This window comes from Cololabis saira, chromosome 13 (genome assembly GCF_033807715.1).
Source record: "Cololabis saira isolate AMF1-May2022 chromosome 13, fColSai1.1, whole genome shotgun sequence".
Classification (NCBI taxonomy): Eukaryota; Metazoa; Chordata; class Actinopteri; order Beloniformes; family Belonidae; genus Cololabis; species Cololabis saira.
Window position 1 is genome coordinate 44,443,922 of NC_084599.1, and position 24,084 is coordinate 44,468,005.

The 24,084-nt window shown below is 44.8% G+C and overlaps 1 protein-coding gene and 1 pseudogene across 1 annotated transcript; both read left to right on the forward strand.

The window, feature by feature from the left end:
* Positions 1-980: 980 nt before the first annotated feature.
* On the forward strand, positions 981-5,702 carry LOC133457931 (interferon-induced protein with tetratricopeptide repeats 2-like; annotated as a pseudogene).
* Positions 5,703-13,198: 7,496 nt separating this feature from the next.
* Positions 13,199-14,551, forward strand: LOC133458827 (interferon-induced protein with tetratricopeptide repeats 5-like). Its single transcript, XM_061739026.1, has one exon. The coding sequence runs from the start codon at positions 13,199-13,201 to the stop codon at positions 14,549-14,551; it is 1,353 nt and encodes a 450-aa protein (XP_061595010.1).
* Positions 14,552-24,084: the final 9,533 nt, after the last annotated feature.

The window sequence follows — 24,084 nt, forward strand, 5'->3', positions numbered from 1 at the left end:
AAAACTTGTAAAATAAAGAAAACAAAAACAATCATATTCATGTTTCCATTTTACAAATCAATAAACAGATGGGCAACAGTTAACTCCATAAGCGTACAACACACACCAACCTTGTTTCTCCACGGGGGGATCGCCAAAATATACTACTCTTTGTTGCTGTTACCATTTTATTTCCCTTTTTATGGTAAACCTTTACCGTCTCTACCACTAGCTCATTCATACCATGGCGGCCTTTTCCCCCCGCAATGCAACACAGGAAGGAAGGAACAAATTGTGCCTGTCAAAATAAAATCTCACGATAAATGGAATCACTTGCTCCAAAATGGGCACAAATATACACACAGAAGCAGGTGAAATTACGTTGTCGTATAATAGGGAAATCTTGTCAAATGTGTATAAATTGGACATAAGCTTAACCCGTAAAACAAAACAGCAAGCAAAAAAACAAATGAGTTGGCTACAAAATTAGTCACACTATTTAAAAGGCAAATTTTTATTTTCATTCCAATGTATATACTGTTTATATTTCGTAATTATATATTTTTTACTTTTTTAACCCCTCCCGTGAAATGAGTGTGTTAAGTGAACTGCTGCTGCACAAAGTTTTTTTTTTCCCCATTGAGGGAGAAATAAAGGATAATCTAATATCTAATCTAATCTCTAACAATGGCAATAAATCATTGTTAACTGACAGCCCGAAACAAACCAAAAATTCCAGCAATTGTAGCAGGGTATTACGTAAAGGCTTGGTAAAAGAGAAACTTAGCTCTGACTTGTTATTCATGATTTAAATTTTCATTCCTGTGAACTGGAAGTGGAGTTTGGCTGACACTTCAGTGCGCAAAAATAGAAGCAAGAGATCCAGGCACTCGAGACGAGGTGGATTAAAAAGATAAAAAAGCCTTTATCAGAAGACGGCTGCCAACATGTTTCGGCCTATCTGGCCTTCATCAGGGCAAAAAAGGTGCGCACCTTTAAAAGCCTGTGTGAACGCACGGAGAGGAGAGTTTCCAGCTGTGATCCCAGAGGGGACATCGAATAAAACCTTACAAGAGACTTCTGATTTGAGGAAAACATTCAGATCATGAGGCGAGTATCCGGATTTTCTCCGTTCTCTACCTTTCAACCCTTTTATCATCCTTAGGTCCTTCCTCAGGATTTATTCCCTTCTTGTCTCATTTATTAACTCTCCATCTTCTTTCTTGTTTCTCTTCTCTTTTACTATATTGCTTATTAGGGCCAGAGCACGATGGTGCGAGGACCCTATTGTATCGGTAATGTTTAGTGAGGGTGGCAATGTAAATTGGCACTACTGCATACTACTGACCATAAATAACCCTAAAAACAAAAGGGTTGGCAAGCCCCCCGATTGCTATTACTCAGATTTATGAAGGGGTGCCGATGTAAATACAGTACAGTCTACGGTCTTTGAGATATTTTAGGTTATTGTTTACCTGACTTGTTTTGGTGGAAAACTTGCGCCTAAAAAACACCTAAAAACCTTGTCTGAGATATAAGAAACAGCAAAGTTAATTATAAACCAAGACAAAATTAACTTAAGTGAATTATAATTTATGTTGGTTGAATGGAAGGTGTGGATGATACAGAAATTTGTTTCAGAATGTTAAAGTTTATTGGTCAACCCCAGAACGTCAGAGTGGATGACATCATCGCCTAGAGCGGAGAGGTATGAGAAAAAAAATCATAAAACTTAAGCCGCAATATCTCAAAGACCGTAAACTGTACTGAATTTACATTGGCCACCCTTAACATCATGCTTACATGTACATTTTCTACCATAATTTGGATATTGCTGATAAACCTAAAATGCTAATCTTGCATCACCCTAGCATGAACTTATATAGTTGCATGCTCATTTGCCTGATGCTAACAGGTTAATATAATGATTTTGGGGGATCATTATGCTGGCTGTTACAGTATTTGAGAAATTGAACTATACATTCACGATCATTTTAAAACTAACAACTGAGATGCTGATGAAAAACATGCATACTAGTTTATAATGAGCTGGGATAGGCTCCAGCAGACCCCAGTGACCCTGCAAAAGGATAAAACAGGTATAGAAAATGGATGGATTGACATGCTGATTTCTGAGGCTTGTTTCTCTACAACATGTTATCATAGAGACATCATACAAACGTTCAAAGACTTGGGACGCTTTGGACCACAACATAGGCTATTTAAGCCTCATAATGCTAGTTATTACAGTTTTTGAGCAATCGAAATTCTACTTCATGATATTTATGATGCTAACTAATGGACATCTTTTGTCATAAACTGCAAACTTTATCATAAAGACATCATTCTAACGTTGAAAGATTAAAAGTGCTTTGGACTACAATACATTTAAGCCTCCGTATGCTAGGTAATACTGTCTTCAAGATTTTGAACTTGACTTCACACACACTAACTTTAACTCTACATTAAAATTTTGAGCAAACTTTCAGTCCGACTGCCTTTCTGCTGACGGTCAGCCGCGGGCTTGGTGAGTCCCGGCCTTAAGACCTAGAAAACAGTCTCTTGGATCCATGCTCTTACTCATACAGGAAGTCCGCCATTTTGAGTAGAATACGTTATTTTCATGTATTTTGGTCATTACTAGGCCTGATCGGGTCCAAAACGGATGTGTATGATTGTGGTCTGAGCCTGAACACGTCTACAGTGGAATATTCTGGAACGGTTGTAACACCACCTGTTGGCAACAGGAAATGTCATGTTTTGTACTATGCATACCTGCTCCAAGCAAGATAAGCCAATACATGTCAAACCTGGTCTACCAGTAGTTAAGACACTGAAGATAGCTGACAGTGATACCTGCAACTTTCTATCAGAGTGTGTTGCTGTGAAATTTGTGCATTTAATGAAGCTTACATTTTTGAACAAGTGGATATGAAAATCTTGGATGAATAGCACCACCTTCTGATGAAAATATAATGGTTTTTGCCACATTATGTCCTGTAATTATGCTGTCCTTTATCAGATCAGCCTAAGACGTTTACTGGATATAGACAAAACTGTTGTCACACACCAGATAAGATTTTGTGGATGGACGTCTAACAGGGCCTGTGTCATTGGCCGTGAAACCGGAAGTGGATGGTTTTTGCCACACACATTCATTGAAATAAAATTAATTAAAAATCCCCTGTTTGTCCCAGGGAGGAGAGATTCAAGGATCAGATCTCTGTCACAAATGCAGAATTGTCATACACTGCAACATAGGGTCTAATAAGAACTTCATCACTCTATATTTTTGAAAATATGAAATCATAATCGTTGATCATATGTCGGTCATACTTTTTCCAATCAACATCAAACTAATCACAAATAGTGTCAACTCTGACCTCAATAAATCCAGGGAGTTTACTTCAGATCAGTCAAACAGTGACATTTTAGATTTTTGGACACTAAACATATTTTTTCCATCTCTCCATTCATTTTCTGTACCCACTTTATCCTCGTCAGGGTCACGGGGAGGGGAGGAAGACTCGTGTGATCTAGAGGGCTGCATTGGGATTGGGTTCTGCTGGGTCCCGCGGGACCCAATGCAAATCTCGCGGGAGCGGGCGGTTTGAACTCTCCTGCGGGCGGCTAAAAAAACAGTGCGGGATCGGGATGTAGTAGAGCGACAAGAGGGCAATCAATGACGTGGAAAAGAACCTCAAACAAGGGGGTCCTGGTGAAAAGCGGCTTTTTTCCCTGTTCTCCTCGTGTCCGTGATGACGAGCATGTAGCTTTTGTGGCTCACAGAGTGCTCTGTGGAAGGAAATTTGGAAGATAAGAGAGCGAGGTTCAGGAAGCCACTATTATTTAACCACCAGCAGTTCACGTAGGGCCATAGCCCAAAACAGAGGAGCCAATGGCTGCTGAGTATCAGTTTCCCAGGGACCAGAAGTTAGATCTGAAGTCCTGTCTTTTCATATGAAACTAATCAAAGTAAGTGAATGTAGTCTTCTCCTGAGGTGCATGAACAGTGTTGATCCTGGATGTTGCCATCTGTCATCATGACGACAGTAAGATGCTGCTTCTGTAAACCCTCACCTCCAAACATCCAGTCACCACTGTAAATCTGTAACAACACTGGTGGTGTCCTGGTCAGCACCCACTCGTTCATTCATCTTCCTTCCTTCGTCCCTGCCTTTCTTCTCTTTTAAGCTCCTTCTTCCATTCTTCTCTCGAGGTTTCAGAACAGATTGTGCGACTCTGCCCGATGTTTGACATTTTTAAACATCTACCCTTCAGTGCTGCTCAAGACCCGTCCACGTTGAAGTCCAGACTGAAGGACCTGGAGTGCCACTTCACCTGGGGCCTGGATTTCAGCCATTCCAGTCTGATCCGGAGCAGAGACATGCTGGACGACATCGGCACTGAGGAGGGAAACCTCTGGCTGGGTCATATTTACAACCTGCAAGGTTTCATCTGGTATCAGCTCGGTGATAAAGAAGAGGCCCGGCGTTTCCTCAGAAAGGCCACCCAGACCTTGCGACAGCTGAAGAACATGGATGAAGGTCCCTGGTTGGTGGTGAACTTTGGGAATCTGGCCTGGCTGCACCACCTTCAGGGAGAAGACGAACAGAGTCAGGATTACCTGTCAAAGGTTGACACCCTGCTGAGGGAACACCCGTCTCCCGAGCTCCACCCGGAGATCTGCGCAGAGAAGGCCTGGACCCTGATGAAGTTTGACAAAGACAAGAGGCGGAAGGCTGCACGTTACTTCCAGAGGGCAGTGGAGATGCACCCGGACATGGTGCACTGGAGGACCAGCCGTGTGATTGGGAGGGTGAGCGCTCAAAAGTACAGCAATACGGACCTGCATCAGGGCATCTGGAAGGAGATGAGGGAGGCCAGGGAGCTGGATCCAGATGACACGTACCTCGCTGCCCTGGAGCTGCTCATAAGAGCCAAGAGAGGAGACCAAGTCAAGGATGAAGTTCGCGAGCTGGAGGAAAAGATCGTACTGAAACCTGTCAGCAGTTACAGTGGCATCAATGTTCTGCTCAATTTCTACAGACAGCTGGGCGACATCGACCAGGCCATCGATTTGGTAGAGAGGGTCCTGAAGAATCATCCTGATAATCGATACCTGAAAGAGTGCGCCGCTCTCTGCTACAGCTGGAGAATATTTTCCTTCAGGGACAGTCGTCCAAACCCATCTGATCTGATGGAACGAGCCATCAGCCTGCATGAGCAGGCGATCGCTCTTTACCCTGATCGCCGTTCCGTCCGGAAGAAGCTTGACCTTGCAGACATATGTGCAAAAATAAGCAGGGATCCGCCGAGAGCATATCAGATTTACCAAGCTGCTAACTCTGGACCTGGAACCTGCAGACAAGCAGTTGGTCTACTACCGCTATGCTAATTACTTACACCTTAACCGGCAGGAGCCAAACAAGTCCATTGACTACCACATGAAGACAGCAGAGGTCCCTCTGGAGTCCTCCTCCAGGCAGAACAGCATCAGAGAGCTGAGGAAGATCAGCAAGCGACATGGTTTCTGGAGGTCGGAAGAAATCCAGAAGTTCCTGGAAACACTGCAGGGGGACCAGCCTGAGTGAGATTTCAACAACAGCTGGAAAACAATAAAGTGTGTTCCTCATAAATGCAAATACTCGAGTTTAAGCAATGTTTAGATGATAGAAGAGAGATTTGGCTTTTTAATTCACCTGCTACCAGAAAATGTATGTTCAACACTTTAAATAAAAGAAAATATTACTCTTTATCTGTCAATGTATATCTATTAAATTCAATTCAATTCAATTTTATTTATATAGCGTCTATTACAACAGAAGTTGTCTCTAGGATTTTTCCAGAGAAACATGACCCCCGAGAAATTATTACATAACCATAACATAAACAATGGCAGGTAAAAAATCCCCTAGTGGGAGGAAAACCTTAAGCCAAACAGTAGCAAGAAAAACTCCCCTTTAGGAGGGAAGAAACCTGGACCAGGACCTGGATCATAAGGTGGGACCCTCCTGCTGGAGGCCAGCTGGGCAGAGCAGGAAAAGAGAAAACAGACAGAGGGAATGAAGAACAGAGAAAGGAGAGACACAGACACAATGGCTAGCTAGTGCACTGCAGGGATAACTATATAAACAGATGTAGACAGCAGACACTGAGGGGTCAGAAGGGGAGCGGGGGTTGGTCAGGATGTCAGCAGGCATCCACATAGACAGGTGGAAGCAGCAGTGGGATGATCAGAGGGGGGACTGTAGGTCAACATGCAGCTCCTGAAGCTCTGGCCTGCAAACATGCACAAAAGAGAAAAGGGGAGGGCAGGCCAGCACAACAAACTGCAAGATCGATGCACAAAAATTATGGTTATGAGATACTTATAATTAATAAATGAAAATGGAAGAGAAGAAGAGGAGAGCAGGAGGGGTGATGGGCACCTCTCAGTGGATCATGTTGGTGCTCCCCTGCAGTATAGCTCTATAGCTGCAGCTATGATTACTGACTCTAACACACTAGAGTTTACACCAACTAGAGGTTTACTTAACACTAACTATAGGCTTTACTGAACAGAGACGTTTTAAGTTTGCTTTTAAAGGTGGAGGTGGTGTCAGCCTCCTTAACCTAGATTGGAAATTGGTTCAATAGTAAGGGTTCCCGATAGCAGAACGCTCGCCCTCCAAATCTACATTTAGATACTCTAGGAACTACGAGTAAACCTGCACTCTGAGAGCGGAGAGCTCTGTTAGGAACATAAGTTACTATCAGGTATTGGAGGAACTAAGCCGTTTTGGGCTTTTTAAGCAAGTAATACAATTTTGAATTGGATTCTGAATTTCACAGCGTGCCAAGGAAGTGAGGCTAACACTGGAGAGACGTGATCTCTCTTGCTGATTCGTGTCAGCACTCGTGCTGCTGCAATTTGGATCAGCTCGAGCTCGAGAATAACTTGGACATCCTGCTCAAAACACTTTTTACAATAATCTAGCCTAGTAGATACAAATGTGTGAAATAGTTTTGCCGCATCACTCTAGGAGAGGATTCTCCTAATCTTTGCAATATTACGAAGATGGAAAAACCACAAATCCTGATCTAAAACAACACCAAGGTTTCTCACAGTTGTCACTAGAAGCCATCGCAACACCATCTAATCCCTTCCTAAAATGCTTTGGACCTAAAATGATAACCTCTGTTTTATCTGAATTTTGAAGCAAAACATTTCCAGACATCCAGTCCTTGATGTCCATAAGCCATGCCTGAAGTTTAGCGAACGGTTCTGTTTCAGCTTCATAGACAAATAGAACTGTGTATCATCAGCATAGCAATGAACATTGATGCCATGATTCTGGATTATACTTCCCAAGGGGTGCATGCATAAACTGAACAAGGTTGGCCAACACTGAACCCTGCAGAACACCGTAGCAGACCCTTGACTGTTCTGAAGAAACTTCGTGTACATGAACAAAATGGAATCTGTCAAGGGCAATAATAATAATAATGTCAATAATACAATACACATGAACAAGCACACACTGAAATAAATAAATAAACGATATTCTTCGAAAATAAACATCCATCCATCCATCCATCATCTATACCCGCTTTATCCTCTGCAGGGTCACGGGGGTCTGCTGGAACCTATCCCAGCTCATTTCAGGTGAGAGGCAGGGGTTACACCCTGGACAGGTCACCAGTCCATCACAGGGCCACATATAAACACACAAACCATGCACACTCACCCTCACACCTACGGGCAATTTAGAATCACCAATTAACCTAATATGCATGTTTTTGGACTGTGGGAGGAAACCGGAGTACCCGGAGGGAACCCACGCAAGCACGGGGAGAACATGCAAACTCCACACAGAAAGACCCTGCTGGGCCTGGGAGTCGAACTGGGAACCTTCTTGCTGTGAGGCAACAGTGCTAACCACCAAGCCACCGTGCTGCCCATGAAAATAAACAAATGAATGAAAATTAATAACATTTGTCATTCGGGGAATTTTCGACATCTCGATTAAAAGAGACTTGATCAGCGAAGAGGACACCTCTAAGGGGGCGAATATACTTGCTGTTCAGAACGCATAGGCGACCGCATCATTTCCGACACAACCGTATCCTGCGATTGTTTCACTTGTCCACATGAACGTTCTCCCAAAAAACAAAAACGCGTATGCAACCTGCAGTTCTCGTTTTGCCTGCGAGTGGCACTGGTCCAGGTTAGAGCACCAGCTGACCACAAGTTACTCTACGCGGAAGTCGGACAATTGCGGAATGTTTTGGCATAAGAGAGGCTGGCTGAGCAGGAGCTGTTATCCTCATGTTTATGATGTGACATCACTGCTGCACAGTGCAGATATGGAGACATGCAAAGAGAAGTGGGAACAACTGCATGACCGTTATGTCCATGCTCGTTGGAGGATGCAGGGCAAACACAGCGGTGATGGTGCTGGTGGGGTGTTTTGCCCATCGATGATCAAAGGTCTGAGCTGGATAGAGAGGTTCGTCAGTCATCGCTGGGCCGACACCAACTTTGCTCCAGACATGTCGGTAAATTAATCTCCTGACGACATGCGCGTGCACTGAAGGCCTGGATGCTTCAGAAACTAGTGATCCTCGGAACAAGAGAGCAAAAGGTTTGGGACAAGAAACTCAACAAGATGTGGCAGAAATCGCAGGATCAGGGATTCATCGGCAAGACGCCAAATGGCCCTCTACCAAGTCCCCAAGACATCACCAGTATTGTTATAGTAGCGAAAGGGGAATATAGAGAAGCAAAAACAGTTTGGGACGATGTTGAGTTGGCATTTTTGGGGTCCATTGAAGAAGGCAATGGAGAAAGAAACGGCTAAGGCTGAACTGAACATGTCTATCTGCATCCTCATGACAAAAGTAAAGAAAGCTCCTTCCAAAGCAGCAAGGTCTACCGCCTACAAGAATCTGAAAAACCAAAGGGTGAAGATACCTTTCACATCGAGGCAGAAAAACCACAAACCCCACCTCATGCATCAGGGTCGGAAAAAAGGAACTATGGGAGGCTGAGGCTCCTGGACTGAGAGCCCAATGCCATCTGCTCAAGAAACCCACACCAGCAACTTACAAGGACTAGACACCAGTTTTGGTGAACCCAGGAAGTCCACCATCCACATCTTTTTTGGATTGTGGCCTTCATGGTGTTTTTAAAGGACATTTCCAGCCTTCTCCCAAACAAAATCCTTCAGGTGATGATGGCCCGGCTAGACCACCAAGGCACCACCTTGTGGAACTGACCTGTGAGCTAGAGGCAGATTTCCTCTAAGAACAACTGGAAATGGAGACAAAATGTATGTCCCCTTTGGATATCGAGACATAGGAAGACTGGTAGAGCGTTTACCGCCACTGACTGTACATCTGGAGCCGACTTTTGGACATCTGCATTTGAAGATTCCACTGCAGGGCAGGTAAAGCACTTTGAATTACCTTGTGTTGAATTGTGCTATACAAATGAAATTGCCTTGTCTTGCCTTGCCTTTGTGTCTTGGAGACATTTGAGCATTGCTGTCCAGAGCCAAAGGGCGCAGACTGACGAAAAGGATCCTGAGCAACGTTGGAATTTCTGAGGCTCAATCAGACACTGAAGAGGAAGATAGCCGAGATCTGCTACGAAAACAAGAATCTCACCTGGCTGGATGCCCTACCATTGGCACTGATGGAATGTCAATTAGGAATTCCACTAGTGACAAACCTAACTTGATTGGGACTGGATATGCAGATAAAAATACCTGGTCAAGAGTGTAATAACATCAGCTTTGTCTAAGGGAAAGCAGGGTCCCCCTCCCTATCAACTGCCTTTCTTAGGTGCTGATGGGATAAGAAACGGGGCAGGAATCGAGGAGGGATGAGAAGGAGACGTGTTCAATCTGCGACCATAGCATATCCTTTAAGATTGGTTTTCACACCTTTTAGGGCGTGAAAGGAAGAAGAAATATTAATCGTTCTAATAGTTCTAAATTGGTTTAAATTACGTTAATTACTAACTGATTGATATTGTTTTATTTCCTTGTGGTAGCCGGTTAGTATATAAAGGTTTGGGCAAGGCTGGTTAAAGTGATACTTAGCTCTGAGTTGTTGATGTGGATTACAGCAGTGAAGTTAGTTCTAGGTTGGGTATTTAATGGACGTTCACTACGGAGCCGACGGTCTCTCTGAGGGACTATCAATAAATTACCCACTGAATGAATAAAACACTAGTTACATTAGTTAAGCTAGTTACACTAGTCACAGTAGTTAAACTAGTTACAGTAGTTACATTAGTTACACTATTCAGCTAGGCTAACAATGACAATCAGCCATAGTTAGCAGACAGCCAGAAACCAAACCAGAAATTCCAGCAATTATAGCAGGTTATTACGTAAAGGCTTGGTAAAATTGAAACTTAGCACTGAGTTGTTAATCAGGATTTTAGTTTTCATTCCCGTGAACTGGAAGTGGACCTGGACTGACACTAAGGTGTGCCCCTTTAAAAGCCTGTGTGAACACGCGGAGAGGAGTTTCCAGCTGTGATTCCAGAGGTGATAGAGGAACGAAACAACAAATCATTAGTAACATTAGTTACACTAGTTAAGAGCGACAATAGTTACACTAATTGCACTAGTAAAGTGAGTTACAATAGTTACATTAGTAATGATATTTGCATTAGTTACACTAGTTAAGCAAGTCACAATGGTTACAATAGTTGCAATAGTTACGCTAGTTACATTGGTTACAATAGTTATATTAGTTATACTATTTAGCTAACAATTTAGGCTAACAATGGCTGATTGCCATTGTTAGCTGACAACCCAAAACCAAACCAGAGATGATATGATGGTATATTTTAAGATGTAGCTTTGTTGTTTTAAAGGGACTGTTGTGTTGGGCTGGAAGGAAACACAAAAAAATAAAAAATTCTATCACTGGCATCGCAGCACCTGTATCCAACTGGACTCTCAGCAGTCTGACCAAAACGTATCCAGCTGGACCCTCCTATGTGCTTCTTGCTTGTGTTTGTTCTCTCAGATGTAAGTTGCTTTGAATAAAAGCAACTGCTAAATGACAGTAGTAGTAGTAGTAGTTACACAAGTTCCATTAGTTACAGTAGTTAAGCTAGTTACAGTAGTTAGACTAGTTATATTAGTTACGCTAATTACATGAGTTACAGTAGTTACAGTAGTTACACTATTTAGCAAGGCTAACAATGACAATCAGCCATTGTTAGCCCGAAACCAAAACACAAGTTCCAGCAATTGTTGTGGGTTATTACGTAAAGGCTTGGTAAATTGAAACTTAGCTCTGACTTGTTAATCAGGATTTAAGTTTTCATTCCTGTGAACTGGAAGTGGAGTTGGGCTGACACTACGGTGCGCACCTTTAAAAGCGTGTGTGAACGCGCAAAGAAGAGAGTTTCCAGAGGTGATGGGGGAACCAAACAACAAAGCAAACCTTACAAGAGACTTCTGATTTGCGGAAAACATTCAGATCATGAGGTGAGTAGTCTATCTGGATTTTCTCAGTTCTCTACCTTTCAACCCTTTTATCATCCTTCAGGTCCTTCCTCAGGATTTATTCCCTTTTTGTCTCATTTATTTACTCCCCATCCTCTTTCTTGTGTCTCTTCTCTTTTACTACATTGCTTATTAGGGCCCAAGCACAAGGGTGTGAGGACCATATTGTATCTGTAATGTTTAGTGAGGGTGGCAATGTAAATTGGCACAGCCTTACTGCTATCACTCGGATGTAGGAAGGGGTGGAAGTGTGAAAAACATGGCCCAAGGGGTAAAACATTAACATGACCCTGACCCTAAATAAAACTAAAAAAAGGTTGTCAAGTCCCTTATTGCTATTACTCAGAATTATTAAGGGGTGCCAATTTAAATACAGTACAGTCTATGGTCTTTGAGATATCGGGGCTTCAGTTTTATGATTTTTTTTCTCACCTGTATAATTTGACAGGTGAGTCATGCTTCGCATTGTTCAGCAAACATCAGCTGATAAATGACGAATCACATACCATCATTCTATAGGAAGTAAAAACACTGACTGATGACAGTGTTCAGAACTCTAGACTAGAGCGATCCGTCATTCCGGTTGTTCTTTCCTTTTCTTTCTGGGCGACATCACAGATTAGCCACGGTCATAGGGACATATTACGCCTCACCTACGCGCAGAACGTACGCTCCAACCGACGTTGGGTTGGTGTGTTCAGGAGTATTTTTTTGACCGCCTCGGGGCGACGAGAGCCGACTTTAAGTCCGACTGCCTTTCAGTCCGACTGCCTTTCTGCCAATGGTCAGCCGTCGGGTTGGTGAGTCCCAGCCTTAAGACCTAGAAAACAGTCTCTTGGACCCATGCTCTTACTCATACAGGAAGTGTCACATTTTGAGTAGAATATGTTATTTTCATGTATTTTGGTCATTTCCAGGCCTGATCTGGTCCAAAACTGACGTGTATGATTGTAGTCTGACTCTGAACACATCTACAGTGGAATATTCAGGAACAGTTGTAGAGCCACCTGTGAGTGGGTGTCAAAGTTTGATGCCTCGCCATGAATATAAAAGTTGTTCTAATTTGCATGTGCTTTGTCCAATCTGACCCAAAATGTGTGCATTTAATGAAGCTTCCATTTTTGAACAAGTGGATATGACAATCTTGGATGAACTCCATGGAGTTCCAAAAGATGGTGATTTATTACTCCAAAAACAAACCAAAAGCGCTGCTGAACAGGGTTAACAAAACACAAGAGCAAAAATCCAAAAACCTTGACAGGACTCACGGAGAAAGGAAACAGTACGGACCAGCAGGGAACAGGGAAAGACAGGACCAGATATACGCAGAAGGGTTGACCAGACACAGGTGCGGACAATCAGGGCAGATGGGAACCAGGGAAGTCAATACAAAACTGAAACACAAAGACACAGGTTTCAAAATAACCAGGAACAGGAACCTAAACAAACCATGACACTGTGGTGCATGAACAGTGTTGATCCTGGATGTTGCTTTCTGTTGTCATGATGACAGTAATACAGTAATTCACCACTGTAAATCTGTACGTAGCACTGGTGCCCTGGTCAGCACCCACCCGTTCATTCATCCCTCCTTGCTTCACTGTTTCCTCCATCCTTCCTTCCTTCGCCCCTGCCTTGCTTCTCTTTTAAGCTCCTTCCTCCATTTTTCTCTCGAGGTTTCAGAACAGATTGTGTGATTCTGCCTGATGTTTAACATTTTTAAACATCTACGCTTCAGTGCTGCTCAGGACCCGTCCACGTTGGAGTCCAGGCTGAACCTGGAGTGCCACTTCACCTGGGGCCTGGATTCCAGCCGTGTCAGACTGATCCGCAGCAGGGACATGCTGGAGGACATCGGCACCGAGGAGGGAAACCTCTGGCTGGGTCATATTTACAACCTGCAGGGTTTCATCTGGTATCAGCTCGGTGATGAACAAAAGGCCCTGGATTTCCTCACCAGTGCCACTGGGACCTTCCGACAGCTGAAGAACGTGGATGAAGGTCCCTGGTTGGTGGTGAACTTTGGGAATCTGGCCTGGCTGCACCACCTTCTGGAAGAAGATGAACAGAGTCAGGATTACTTGTCAAAGGTTGACACCCTGCTGAGGGAACACCCGTCTCCATCCCACGACCAGCTCCACCCAGAGATCTGTGCAGAGAAGGCCTGGACCCTGATGATGTTTGACAAAGACAAGAAGCAGGCTGCAGATTACTTCCAGAAGGCAGTGGAGATGCAGCCGGACATGGTGCACTGGAGGACCAGCCGTGTTATTGGGAGGGTGAGCGCTCACAAGTACAGCAACAAAAACCTGGATCAGGACATCTGGAAGGAGATGAGGGAGGCCAGGGAGCTGGATCCAGATAACACGTACCTTGCCGCCCTGGAGCTGCTCATAAGAGCCAAGAGAGGAGACCAAGTCAAGGATGAAGCTCACGAGCTGGAGGAAAAGATTTTACTGAATCCTGTCAGCAGTTACAGCGGCATCAGTGTCCTACTCAAGGTGTACACACAGCTGGGCGACATCGACCAGGCCATCGACTTGGCAGAGAGGGTCCTGAAGAATCATCCTGATAATCGATACCTGAAAGTGTGTGCCGCACACTGCTACAGATGGAGAATCTTTTCTTTCAGACACAGTTGTCCAAACCCATCTAGAAGCATGATGGAACGAGCCATTAGTCTGCATGAGCAGGCGATCGATCTTTACCCCAATCACTGTTCCCTCAGGAAGAAGATCGACCTTGCAGACATATGTGCAGAAACAGGCAGGGATAAAAAGAGAGCATATCAGATTTACCAGGAGCTGCTAACTCTGGACCTGGAAACTGCAGACATGCAGCCGGTCTACTACCGCTACGCCAAATACTTACACTTCCAACGGCAGGAGTCGGACAAGTCCATCGAGTACCACATGAAGACAGCAGAGATCCCTGTGGAGTCCTCCATCAGGCAGAAGAGCATCAGACAGCTGAAGAGGATCCGCAAACGAGGCAGGAGCAGCAGGCGTGGAGAAATCCAGAAGTTCCTGGAAACACTGCAGGGGGACCAGCCTGAGTGAACTTTCAACAACAGCTGGAAAACAATAACGTGTGTTCCTCATAACTGCAAATACTCGTGAACAGATGAGTTAAGTAATGTTTACATAAGAGAAGATAGATTTGGCTTTTTAATTCACTTGCTACCAGAAAATGTATGTTCAACACGTTAAATAAAGAAAATAATCATGTTTATTGATCAGTATATCTCATGAAACACACTGAAATTAGTTCTTTGATTTTAAACCATCAAGAATTATGCTACCCTATTAAAATTTGAAACACTAGTTTCACCAATTACGTCACGCTAGTTACATTAGTCACGCTAGTTACACGAATTATGCTACGCTGGTTACAGTAGTTACACAACTTATGCTATGTTAGTTACATTAGTAATAATAGTGTTAAAATATACTCATGTAAAGGCCTCACTTTATTTATTATACTTTTACTTCATTTTACTATGTCATGTGAACTTTGCCCCAGAGCTACTCCTCAGCCATTGTCCTTTATGTTATCAGACGGCCCGGTACAGTTCTGATACAGGTCCACAGATGTCCTTAGGGGAAGGGGAGGGCTAGTGGGAGCAGAGCGTCTTGTTTTTATTCCTCCAGGGAGATTGTGACTGGAGCGGCCTGCCAGGCCGCTCTGTCAAGCTCAGATTATAAAATCAACAATTGCATTTAGGAAAGGCAGACACCAGTAGATTTCAATCTGCCTTAACATTTATTAAGCAACTATGTGCTTGTAATATGATACTGAATGATGCTGTGGTCCACACCACACCCACACCACACCTACTTCCTGATTGTACAAACTATAATCCTACACCCACTTTCTACTGTAATTCTACAGCCACTTTCTGTGTCTTTAAATAAATTCTGCTGGGTGCAGACAGGTTGTAGTTCACAACTAGTGTGCTACCCTTGCAAGAAATAAGTTAAGTCTCAGCCTCTTTATTCAGATCACTGAGTGTTTTTTCTCTCTAACAACTAGTTACATGAGTTACATTAGTTACCTTATGCTAGTTACACAGGTTACGCTAGTTCCATGAGTGACGCTATGCTAGTTACACTAGTTACATTAGTTACACGAGTTATGCTACCACCAGTGGGCTGCACCCAGGGAGCAGTAGGAATACCACTTCTGTATGGGCAAAAAACACATTTGGCACATTTTGGCACAGTATAGGTATCCAAGTGCCCAAATGGAGAGTCCGACTGGTAATATCCACACTAACACCTTTATAAAATCTATGTGCTTGAAGCTATTCTCATGTAACTTGGTACACTTGTAGTCAAGGAGTTTCTGAATCCAAGCCGTGGTGTCACACTCACTCACTCATCTTCCGCTTCATCCATTCCCGGGTCGCGGGGGCAGCAGCCTCAGCAGGGATGCCCAGACTTCCTTCACCCCAGACACTTCCTCCAGCTCTTCCTCCAGCTCTTCCGAGGGAAGTCTGAGGCGTTCCCAGGCCAGCCGAGAGACATAGTCTCTCCAGCGTGTCCTGGGTCTGCCCCGGGGTCTCCTCCCAGTGGGACATGCCTGGAACACCTCCCTAGGGAGGCGTCCAGGAGGCATCCGGTACAGATGCCCAAGCCACCTCAGCTGACTCCTCTCAATGTGAAGGAGCAGCGGCTCGACTCCGAGCTCCTCCCGGGTGAACAAACTCCCTATCTCTAAGGGAGCGTCCAGCCACCCTGCGGGGGAAACTCATCTCGGCCGCTTGTATCCGCGATCTTGTCCTTTCGGTCATCGGCCGCATAACTGCGGACGCTGCACCGATCCGTCTGTCAATCTCACGCTCCATTGTTCCCTCACTCGTGAACAAGATCCCGAGATACTCTAACTCCTCCACCTGAGGCAGGACTTCTCCACCCACCCGGAGAAGGCATGCCACCCTTTCCCGATGGAGAACCATGGCCTCGGTTTTGGAGGTGCTGATTCTCATCCCTGCCGCATCGCACTCGGCCGCAAACTGCCCCAGCACATGCTGATGGTCCCGTTCCGATGAAGCCAACAGGACAACATCATCTGCAAAAAGCAGAGATGAAATCCTGAGGTTCCCAAACCGGATCCCCTCCGGCCCCTGGCTGCGCCTAGAAATCCTGTCCATAAAAATTATGAACAGGACCGGTGACAAAGGGCAGCCCTGCCGGAGTCCAACATGCACTGGGAACAAGTCTGACTTACTGCCGGCAATGCGAACCAGACTCCTACTCCGATCATACAGAGACCGGACAGCCCTTAATAGAGGGCCCCGGACTCCATACTCACTGACCCCCCCACAGAATGGCACAAGGGACACGGTCAACTGCCTTCTCCAGATCCACAAAACACATGTAGAGTGGTTGGGCAAAGTCCATGAACCCTCGAGCACCCTGCGGAGGGTATAGAGCTGGTCCAGTGTTCCACGACCGGGACGAAAACCGCATTGTTCCTCCTGAATCCGAGGTTCAACTACCGGCCGTAATCTCCTCTCCAGTACCCTGGCGTAGACTTTCCCAGGGAGGCTGAGAAGTGTGATCCCCCTGTAGTTGGAACACACTCTCCGGTCCCCCTTTTTAAACAGAGGGACCACCACCTCGGTTTGCCACCCCAGCGGTACTGTCCCCTTCCTCCATGCAATGTCGCAGAGGCGTGTCAACCAAGACAGCCCTACGACATCCAGAGACTTGAGGTACTCAGGGCGAATCTCATCCACCCCCGGTGCCCTGCCACCGAGGAGCTTACGAACCACCTCGGTGACCTCGGCTTGGTCGATGGATGAGAAAAATACATTTAACGAGAATAAAAATGTCATTTTTTTTCTTTGGTATATCACAATTTGCTCAGGCATGTGAACATTCACAATTTTTCTGACACTGCAAATCTATGCTGTGATGTCTTGACTATCCAGTGAGACCAAGATTATGCATATTGTCATACCCGTCGCTATGTGCGGGCCATAGGGGGCCGGGCTCGCCCATAGCGACAGGTGTGCCCCCCCACTGGGGGCACGTAAAAAACAAACAAACATTTTTTTAATCTTTATTTTATAATTTTTTTGTTAAAAATACTAATGTTGCTTTCTTTATCACTAAAATATTAAAAATATAATAGAAGAATGGTGTGTTTATGTTTGATTGGGAAATTTACACTGCAACAGCCAAAACGTCAGATTACGTACTTTACGTAGCTTACGTCAATAACCGTTACCGCACAATTCGAATGAATGAATGAATGAATGAATCAATCTGCGGTCTAGTTTTCACTGGCTTTCTATTTAGTTGCCATTATGGATATACGAAAGTGGTTTAAGAATACACCGACGATCACCTATACAAAATCAGATAAACCAACACCTCCTGATGTTGCCAGCGGAGGACAACAGTCTGAGCCAGACCCGGAGCCCGTTGCTAGCAGCTCCACAGAGCCCGACCCCGGCAGCGGCCACAGAGCGGAGGCTACCGGCAGCAGGTCAAGTGCACCCGTGACTGGGGCAGTATTGGGGCCACAGCTGCCTATTGCCTCTGTGAGTGACCTCGGCACAGACAACCTCAAACAGGTTGTCTTAAAAAATACCCTGTAACAATGTTTGGCTCAAAAAAACTATAATTTTCCTCCAGCTGGTATTTAGACAGGGACTGGCTGGAGTACTCCGAAGAAAAGGACGCAGAATTTTTTTTTGTTAGCAGAAAATTCAGATCATCATCAGACGCAACCTTCTCCATAAAGGGATATAATGACTGGAAGCATGCCATTGAAACAGGCAAGGGCTTAAATAAGCATGTGGCTTCAAAAGAACACTTAGCGTATGAAGCAATGTGGAGGGACTCTGAAAAACGTAGGGAGACAGGAAAGGAGATTTACACTCTCTTAAATTCAGAGAAACTGGCTCGCAACAGATATTACATGTCAGCAGTGATTGATATGATCGAGTTGTTAGTGGTCAATCAACTGCCGTTACGTGGAGATAATGCTGGTTTTGCCAGTGTGCCAGATGACAATAGCTTCATGGGGCTGTTATTGTCTCTTTTCGAGTACTCCATGCGCAAAGACGCAGAACTAACGAGGATTACAAAATCAATCCCACAAAATGCACGCTATACCAGCCCACAGATATGATGAGCAAACTTGTGACAGAGGAAATAGTGAGACAAGTCGGGGATGGCTGGTATTCAATTAAAGTGGATGGCATACGGGATCCTTTAGGCCAAGAAAATATCTCCATCATGGTGCGTTTTGTTGGCGAAAACTGTGGTGCATGTGAGCGCCTCTTGGTGATGGCCACGTCTGAGAAATGTGATGCAGAGACTCTGACAGGTGTGATCATTGATGAACTCACTAGCGCCGGACTCAGCACAGACAAAATCTTGAGCCAGGTTTATGATGGCGCATCACTCATGTCTGGCAGGCATGGTGGTGTGCAGAAATTGCTCCAAAACAAGCTGGGTCGCAACATACCATATATTCACTGCTTTAATCACCAACTTTATCTGGTTGTGATTCATGCTATGTCCAGTGAAGTAGCTATGGAGGATTTTTTTTGGAGTATGCAACATGCTGTACAACTTCATCAGGAAGCCAACCGTCGCTATGTTGTACAAAGGCGAGACCCTGAAACGTCTCTTGGACCAGAGATGGACTGGCCACTTGGCAACGGTCAAAGTTGTGGTGTTTTCAGAGTTTTCAGGACATATTCACATTACTGACCGAGGTGGAGAACACACGAGGCCTTGGAGCGGAGGTACGCGTCAAGGCAACAGGGCTGCTTCGTGCCATTACGCAGCAAAGTTTTCTGTTCATTGCGCACCTCGTCATGAAACTGTTGTCACTTTTCGAGCCGCCAAACAAACTACTACAAGCCGAAGATATGGACTTGTTCACTGCAGTGACACTTGTGAATAGCTGTCTGACTGTGTGAAGACACTGCCCACGGAAAATGAATTTGCTGCGCTATGGGATCTCTGCGCTCCTCTGGGCACGGCCAGCGAGGCTGTGCCAGTGACCGTCCCGGTCTAAGCAAGAGAAGACGCACAGTTAACAAGAACCTCTGTGAATTTGCAGTTGAAGAAACCATTGGGCAAGCACAGAGTGACATAGACGAAAAGACAGAGTTCGAGAGGTTATTTTACAGAATCATCGATGCTGTGCAAGGAGAGATGGATGTGCGTTTTGGAGAGCGCAGCAGCGAGCTCATAGGTGCACTGGCTGCTCTGGATCCAGAGGCCGAGAATAATTTCCTGGACGTAATTACATTACATTACGTCTTATGTTCGTATTTGTTTTATGTAAAGCACTTTGTGCTGCATTCTATGCATGAAAGGTGCTTTATAAATAAAGTTTGATTTGATTTGATTTGATAATGGTGCTTGGTTCAACTATAATGGTCCTTGGCTCATCCATGGTGGTGATCGGCTCATCAATGATGGTGATCCACTCATCCATGATGGTGATCGGCTTATTGATAATGGTGATCGAGAGTTTTGTAACGTAACGTATCGCGTCACGCATCGCGTCGCGCATCGCGTCACTTCCTGGTGTTGCGGTTGTTTGTATTGTTTTATGGTAAAATAGTACTATATCTGTGTTGTGCAACAGGTAGCTAAGCTGATCAGTTATCGAAGGCTATTAATAATTTTATTAATAATTATTGAACGCATCGTGGTTGGGAAGCTACAGGGTGAGGTTGAACACCTTTTAGATCCCTGCCAATTTGCTTACAAGCACGGCTTAGGCACTGGTGATGCTTTAAACACCATATTACATTTAATTTATTAAATTTAATTATTAAACATCTCGAAAATTCCAGAGCCTATGCAAGACTTCTGTTCATGGATTTTACATCTGCTTTTAATACCATAATTCCTCACATCCTTTTAAACAAGCTGGAACAGATGAACGTGAATCCTTACATAATTAAATGGTATTTTTCTTTTCTTACAGGCAGGCAGCAGCAGGTTAAAATCAATTCAACCCTCTCCGAAGTTCAGGTGATCAACACGGGCGCTCCACAGGGTTGCGTCAGTTCGCCGATTCTATTCACACTATATACTAATGATTGTAGGAACCATCACCTGGATAATTATGTTTTTAAATTCTCTGACGACACGGCCATACTGAGTCTACTGACAGTGGACTCAGATATCGCTGTGTACAAGTCAGAGGTAGAAAGATGTGTGCAGTGGTGCGAGAAGCATAATTTGATTTTAAATGCTAAGAAAACAAAAGAAATGCTGTTTGATCCCAGGTCTGTTGGTGATCACAGCCTCGTCTTTCTGAATGAGGAGAGGGTTGAACAGGTTACAGTACACAAATACTTGGGCATTTATTTTGATTCTAAGTTACAGTGGGCTCATCATGTAGATTATGTTTGTTCAAGGATCAGCCAGCGCAGGCTCAGGGTTCATGGAGTGGATAAAGATGTTATGTTGTTGTTCTACAGAGCAGCCATAGAAACCATCATCCGCTATGGCATTACAACTTGGTTTGGCAACCTGACCATTCAATATAAAGTACAACTCCAAAATCTGATTAAAAGGGCAGGGAAAATAATTGGTATGCTGCCTCCATCATCCCTGCAAGAGATATTTGAACAAACCCTTATGAAGGAAGGTCAAAAAATCATCTCAGACCCAAATCACATCCTGCACAGGGTATATGAGTTGATGCCTTCAGGCAGAAGGTATAGGTTGCCAAGCTGTAAACTCAACAGATTTAAATTCTCTTTTATTCCATTATCAATCAAGTTACTCAATAACAGGAAATGAGGTGTGTGTGTGTGAGTGTGTGTGTGTGTGTGTGTGTGTGTGTGTGTGTGTGTGTGTGTGTGTGTGTGTGTGTGTGTGTGTGTGTGTGTGTGTGTGTGTGTGTGTGTGTGTGTGTGTGTGTGTGGGAAGGGCGGAATGTGCAATAACGGGTGCTGCTGTATGAATAGAGGGATGTGCAATAATGAGTATGCTGCTGTATGTGTAGAGGGAAGTGCAATAATGTTGCTGTAGCAAGGTATTTTTTTTTTTGTGTAGAGGTGTTTTTTCAGGACATTGCGAGGGGGCATGCAAAGAGCGGGGGGGTATGACGATGTGTTTTTGCTTATTGTGATTTTATATGTTTTTTGTTACATATGTGGTGCCGGGAGTCTCTAGTTTGTCCAAGACAAATTTCTCTCAAGAGAGACAATAAAGATTATCCTTATCCTTATCCTTATTAATAATTAATAAAGTCGACTATTTATCAAATTGAATTATCAAAATGATAATAATTCTCGTATGGGGCACCACCCCGGGGCCTTAATCCAGGGAAAAATAATAACTTAACAGCAGAAAATCAGTCTCAGATCATTAAGGTTTAAGTATAGTATAATATAATTGAAGGGTGAGATTCGAGCACTGAGCTCTGTCAAACAAATCAATTGTGACCAAAATTGTATGAAACAACACAGACAAACAACTAATTAAAAATCAACCAGAATTTATTTAAATATAGGTGTCAAAAGATGATAAACGCAACACCCCAAATAAGTCCTGATGGCACACTACGTAAACAGGGACAGAAATTATACAATGCAAAAATTTCCAGTCATCCGTGTGGGGTGTGACTAGTGTGTGTGTGTGTGTGTGTGTGTGTGTGTTGTGTGTGTGTGTGTGTGTGTGTGTGTGTGTGTGTGTGTGTGTGCGTGTTTGTGTGTGTGTGTGTGTGCGTGTTTGTGTGTGTGTGTGTTTGTGTGTGTGTGCGCGTGTGTGTGTGTGTGTGTGTGTGTGTGTGTGTGTGTGTGTGTGTGTGCGCGTGTGTGTGTGTGTGTGTGTGTGTGTGTGTGTGTCTCCGTGTGTGTGTGTGTGTGTGTGTGTGCGTGTCTGCGTGTGTGTGTCTCCGTGTGTGTGTGTGTGTGTGTGTGTGTGTGTGTGTGTGTGTGGGATCTCAGAATGGCTCGGGAATTTATGACCGAGGGGAGCGTCTGGGTGTGTGGGTGGGTGTGTGTGTGTGTGTGTGTGTGTGTGTGTGTGTGTGTGTGTGTGTGTGTGTGTGTGTGTGTGTGTGTGTGTGGGGGGGGGGGGGGGGGTTAGTATGAGAGGAAGAGAGAGAGATACAGAAGAAAAGTAAAATAATAGACACTCTTAAATAATTTCTCACTACCAGAAACCCAAGACCTTCTGCTCTTTCCCACCCAGAAATGCCCCACGGTGAAACTAAACACGTGCGCTCTGGTCCTTCAACCGGGAAATTTAGAAGGGCCTTGTTTCCGGTTGTCGAGAAGCATGTCATAACGATCCAGCAATGTGGATGCAGCAGTAGACAAATAAGAAGATAAACAAAAACACTTAAGTTAATAAACACAACTATGACGGGATCAGCAGTCCAGCTCACAGCGTAAACTAACTTTTAAAGTGTATCACTAAGTTTTCTCTGCCCAGACACCACAAACAGCCTCTTACGTGAATCTTTGCAGTTGAAGGAAAAAAAGGGTGGTCAGTCAGCGTTCCTCGGGGAACAGCTGGGTGTTTACGCTCAGCAGGCGATCCTGATAAGCGGCTATCACTCCCTCCTGTTGTCCTTACTGCAGATGAGGGGACAGCAGCTGGATGATGGGATAGTAGCTGGGCACAGCACTTGGCTTCCTTCAACTTCGGATCGGCGTCGCGTTCACGTCGAGGCAATGCAGGGTCCCTAGTTCGGCTTTCTGGGCTTGGAACTGCGTGGGTCACTCGTGCAGCGCTGCAAAACGGACGCTCCTTCGTTCACGAAGGAGAAAGCCGGCCCTTGGCTGGCTCCCTGGTGCTACAGCAGAGACCTGTGGGTGAGAAGGAAGAAGCAGAAAAAGAGAGAAGAGAGCAAGAGAGGGGGGACCTTGCTCTTTATAGCTGCGCACAGGAAGTCCACGCTCCTTCCTGCAGCTTGAATTCCTTGTCCAATCAAAGTGTGGTGCCTTATCACCAAGAGGGTCACATATGCAAATCCTGGTGTCCATGGGGTTTTTCCGTTGTTCTCCAGACCACGCTGGAGGTGTCATAAACTGACCAGTGATCATGAAACTTTAGCTTGGCTTCGGCCCTTTACTGGTCCAAGAGCCGGAAATGTTCACCCAATCACATATGTCATGAATTCATAATCATATGGACGGTGGTCCAACATCTGGTAAATTTCTGTCCTTATTTCAACTCTCGCACATTTTTCTCTTCTATAACTTTCATTGTCACCAATCACCGATACATTTTCTGTCCGTTAGCTTCTGTTAGCATCTTAGCATGGCCTCTCCTTCTCCCACCATTTCACCTCTTTGCTGCTCAGTGTGTGAAATGTTTAGCTATTCCTCTTCCTCCTTTAGTGAAGACGGTAAGTGCTTGAAGTGTAGTTTATTTACAGGGCTGGAGGCGAGGCTCAGTCAGTTAGAGGTCCGGTTCCGCCAATTTGACCATAGTCTGATAGACTCGTCAGCTAACCAGGCTAAGCTAGCGGCGGACCGGCCTGTAGCAGCTGAGGGTAGCCGCTCCCCTGCAGCTCCCAAGCAGCCGGCCAGGCAGGGCGGCTGGGTGATGGTTCGGAGGAAGCGTAGTCCTAAAGGGCAAAGTGCTGGCAA

Bases quoted from the DNA above. Each gene is read 5' to 3' on its own strand.
- LOC133458827 (XM_061739026.1), top strand. From the start codon at position 13,199: ATGTTTAACATTTTTAAACATCTACGCTTCAGTGCTGCTCAGGACCCG.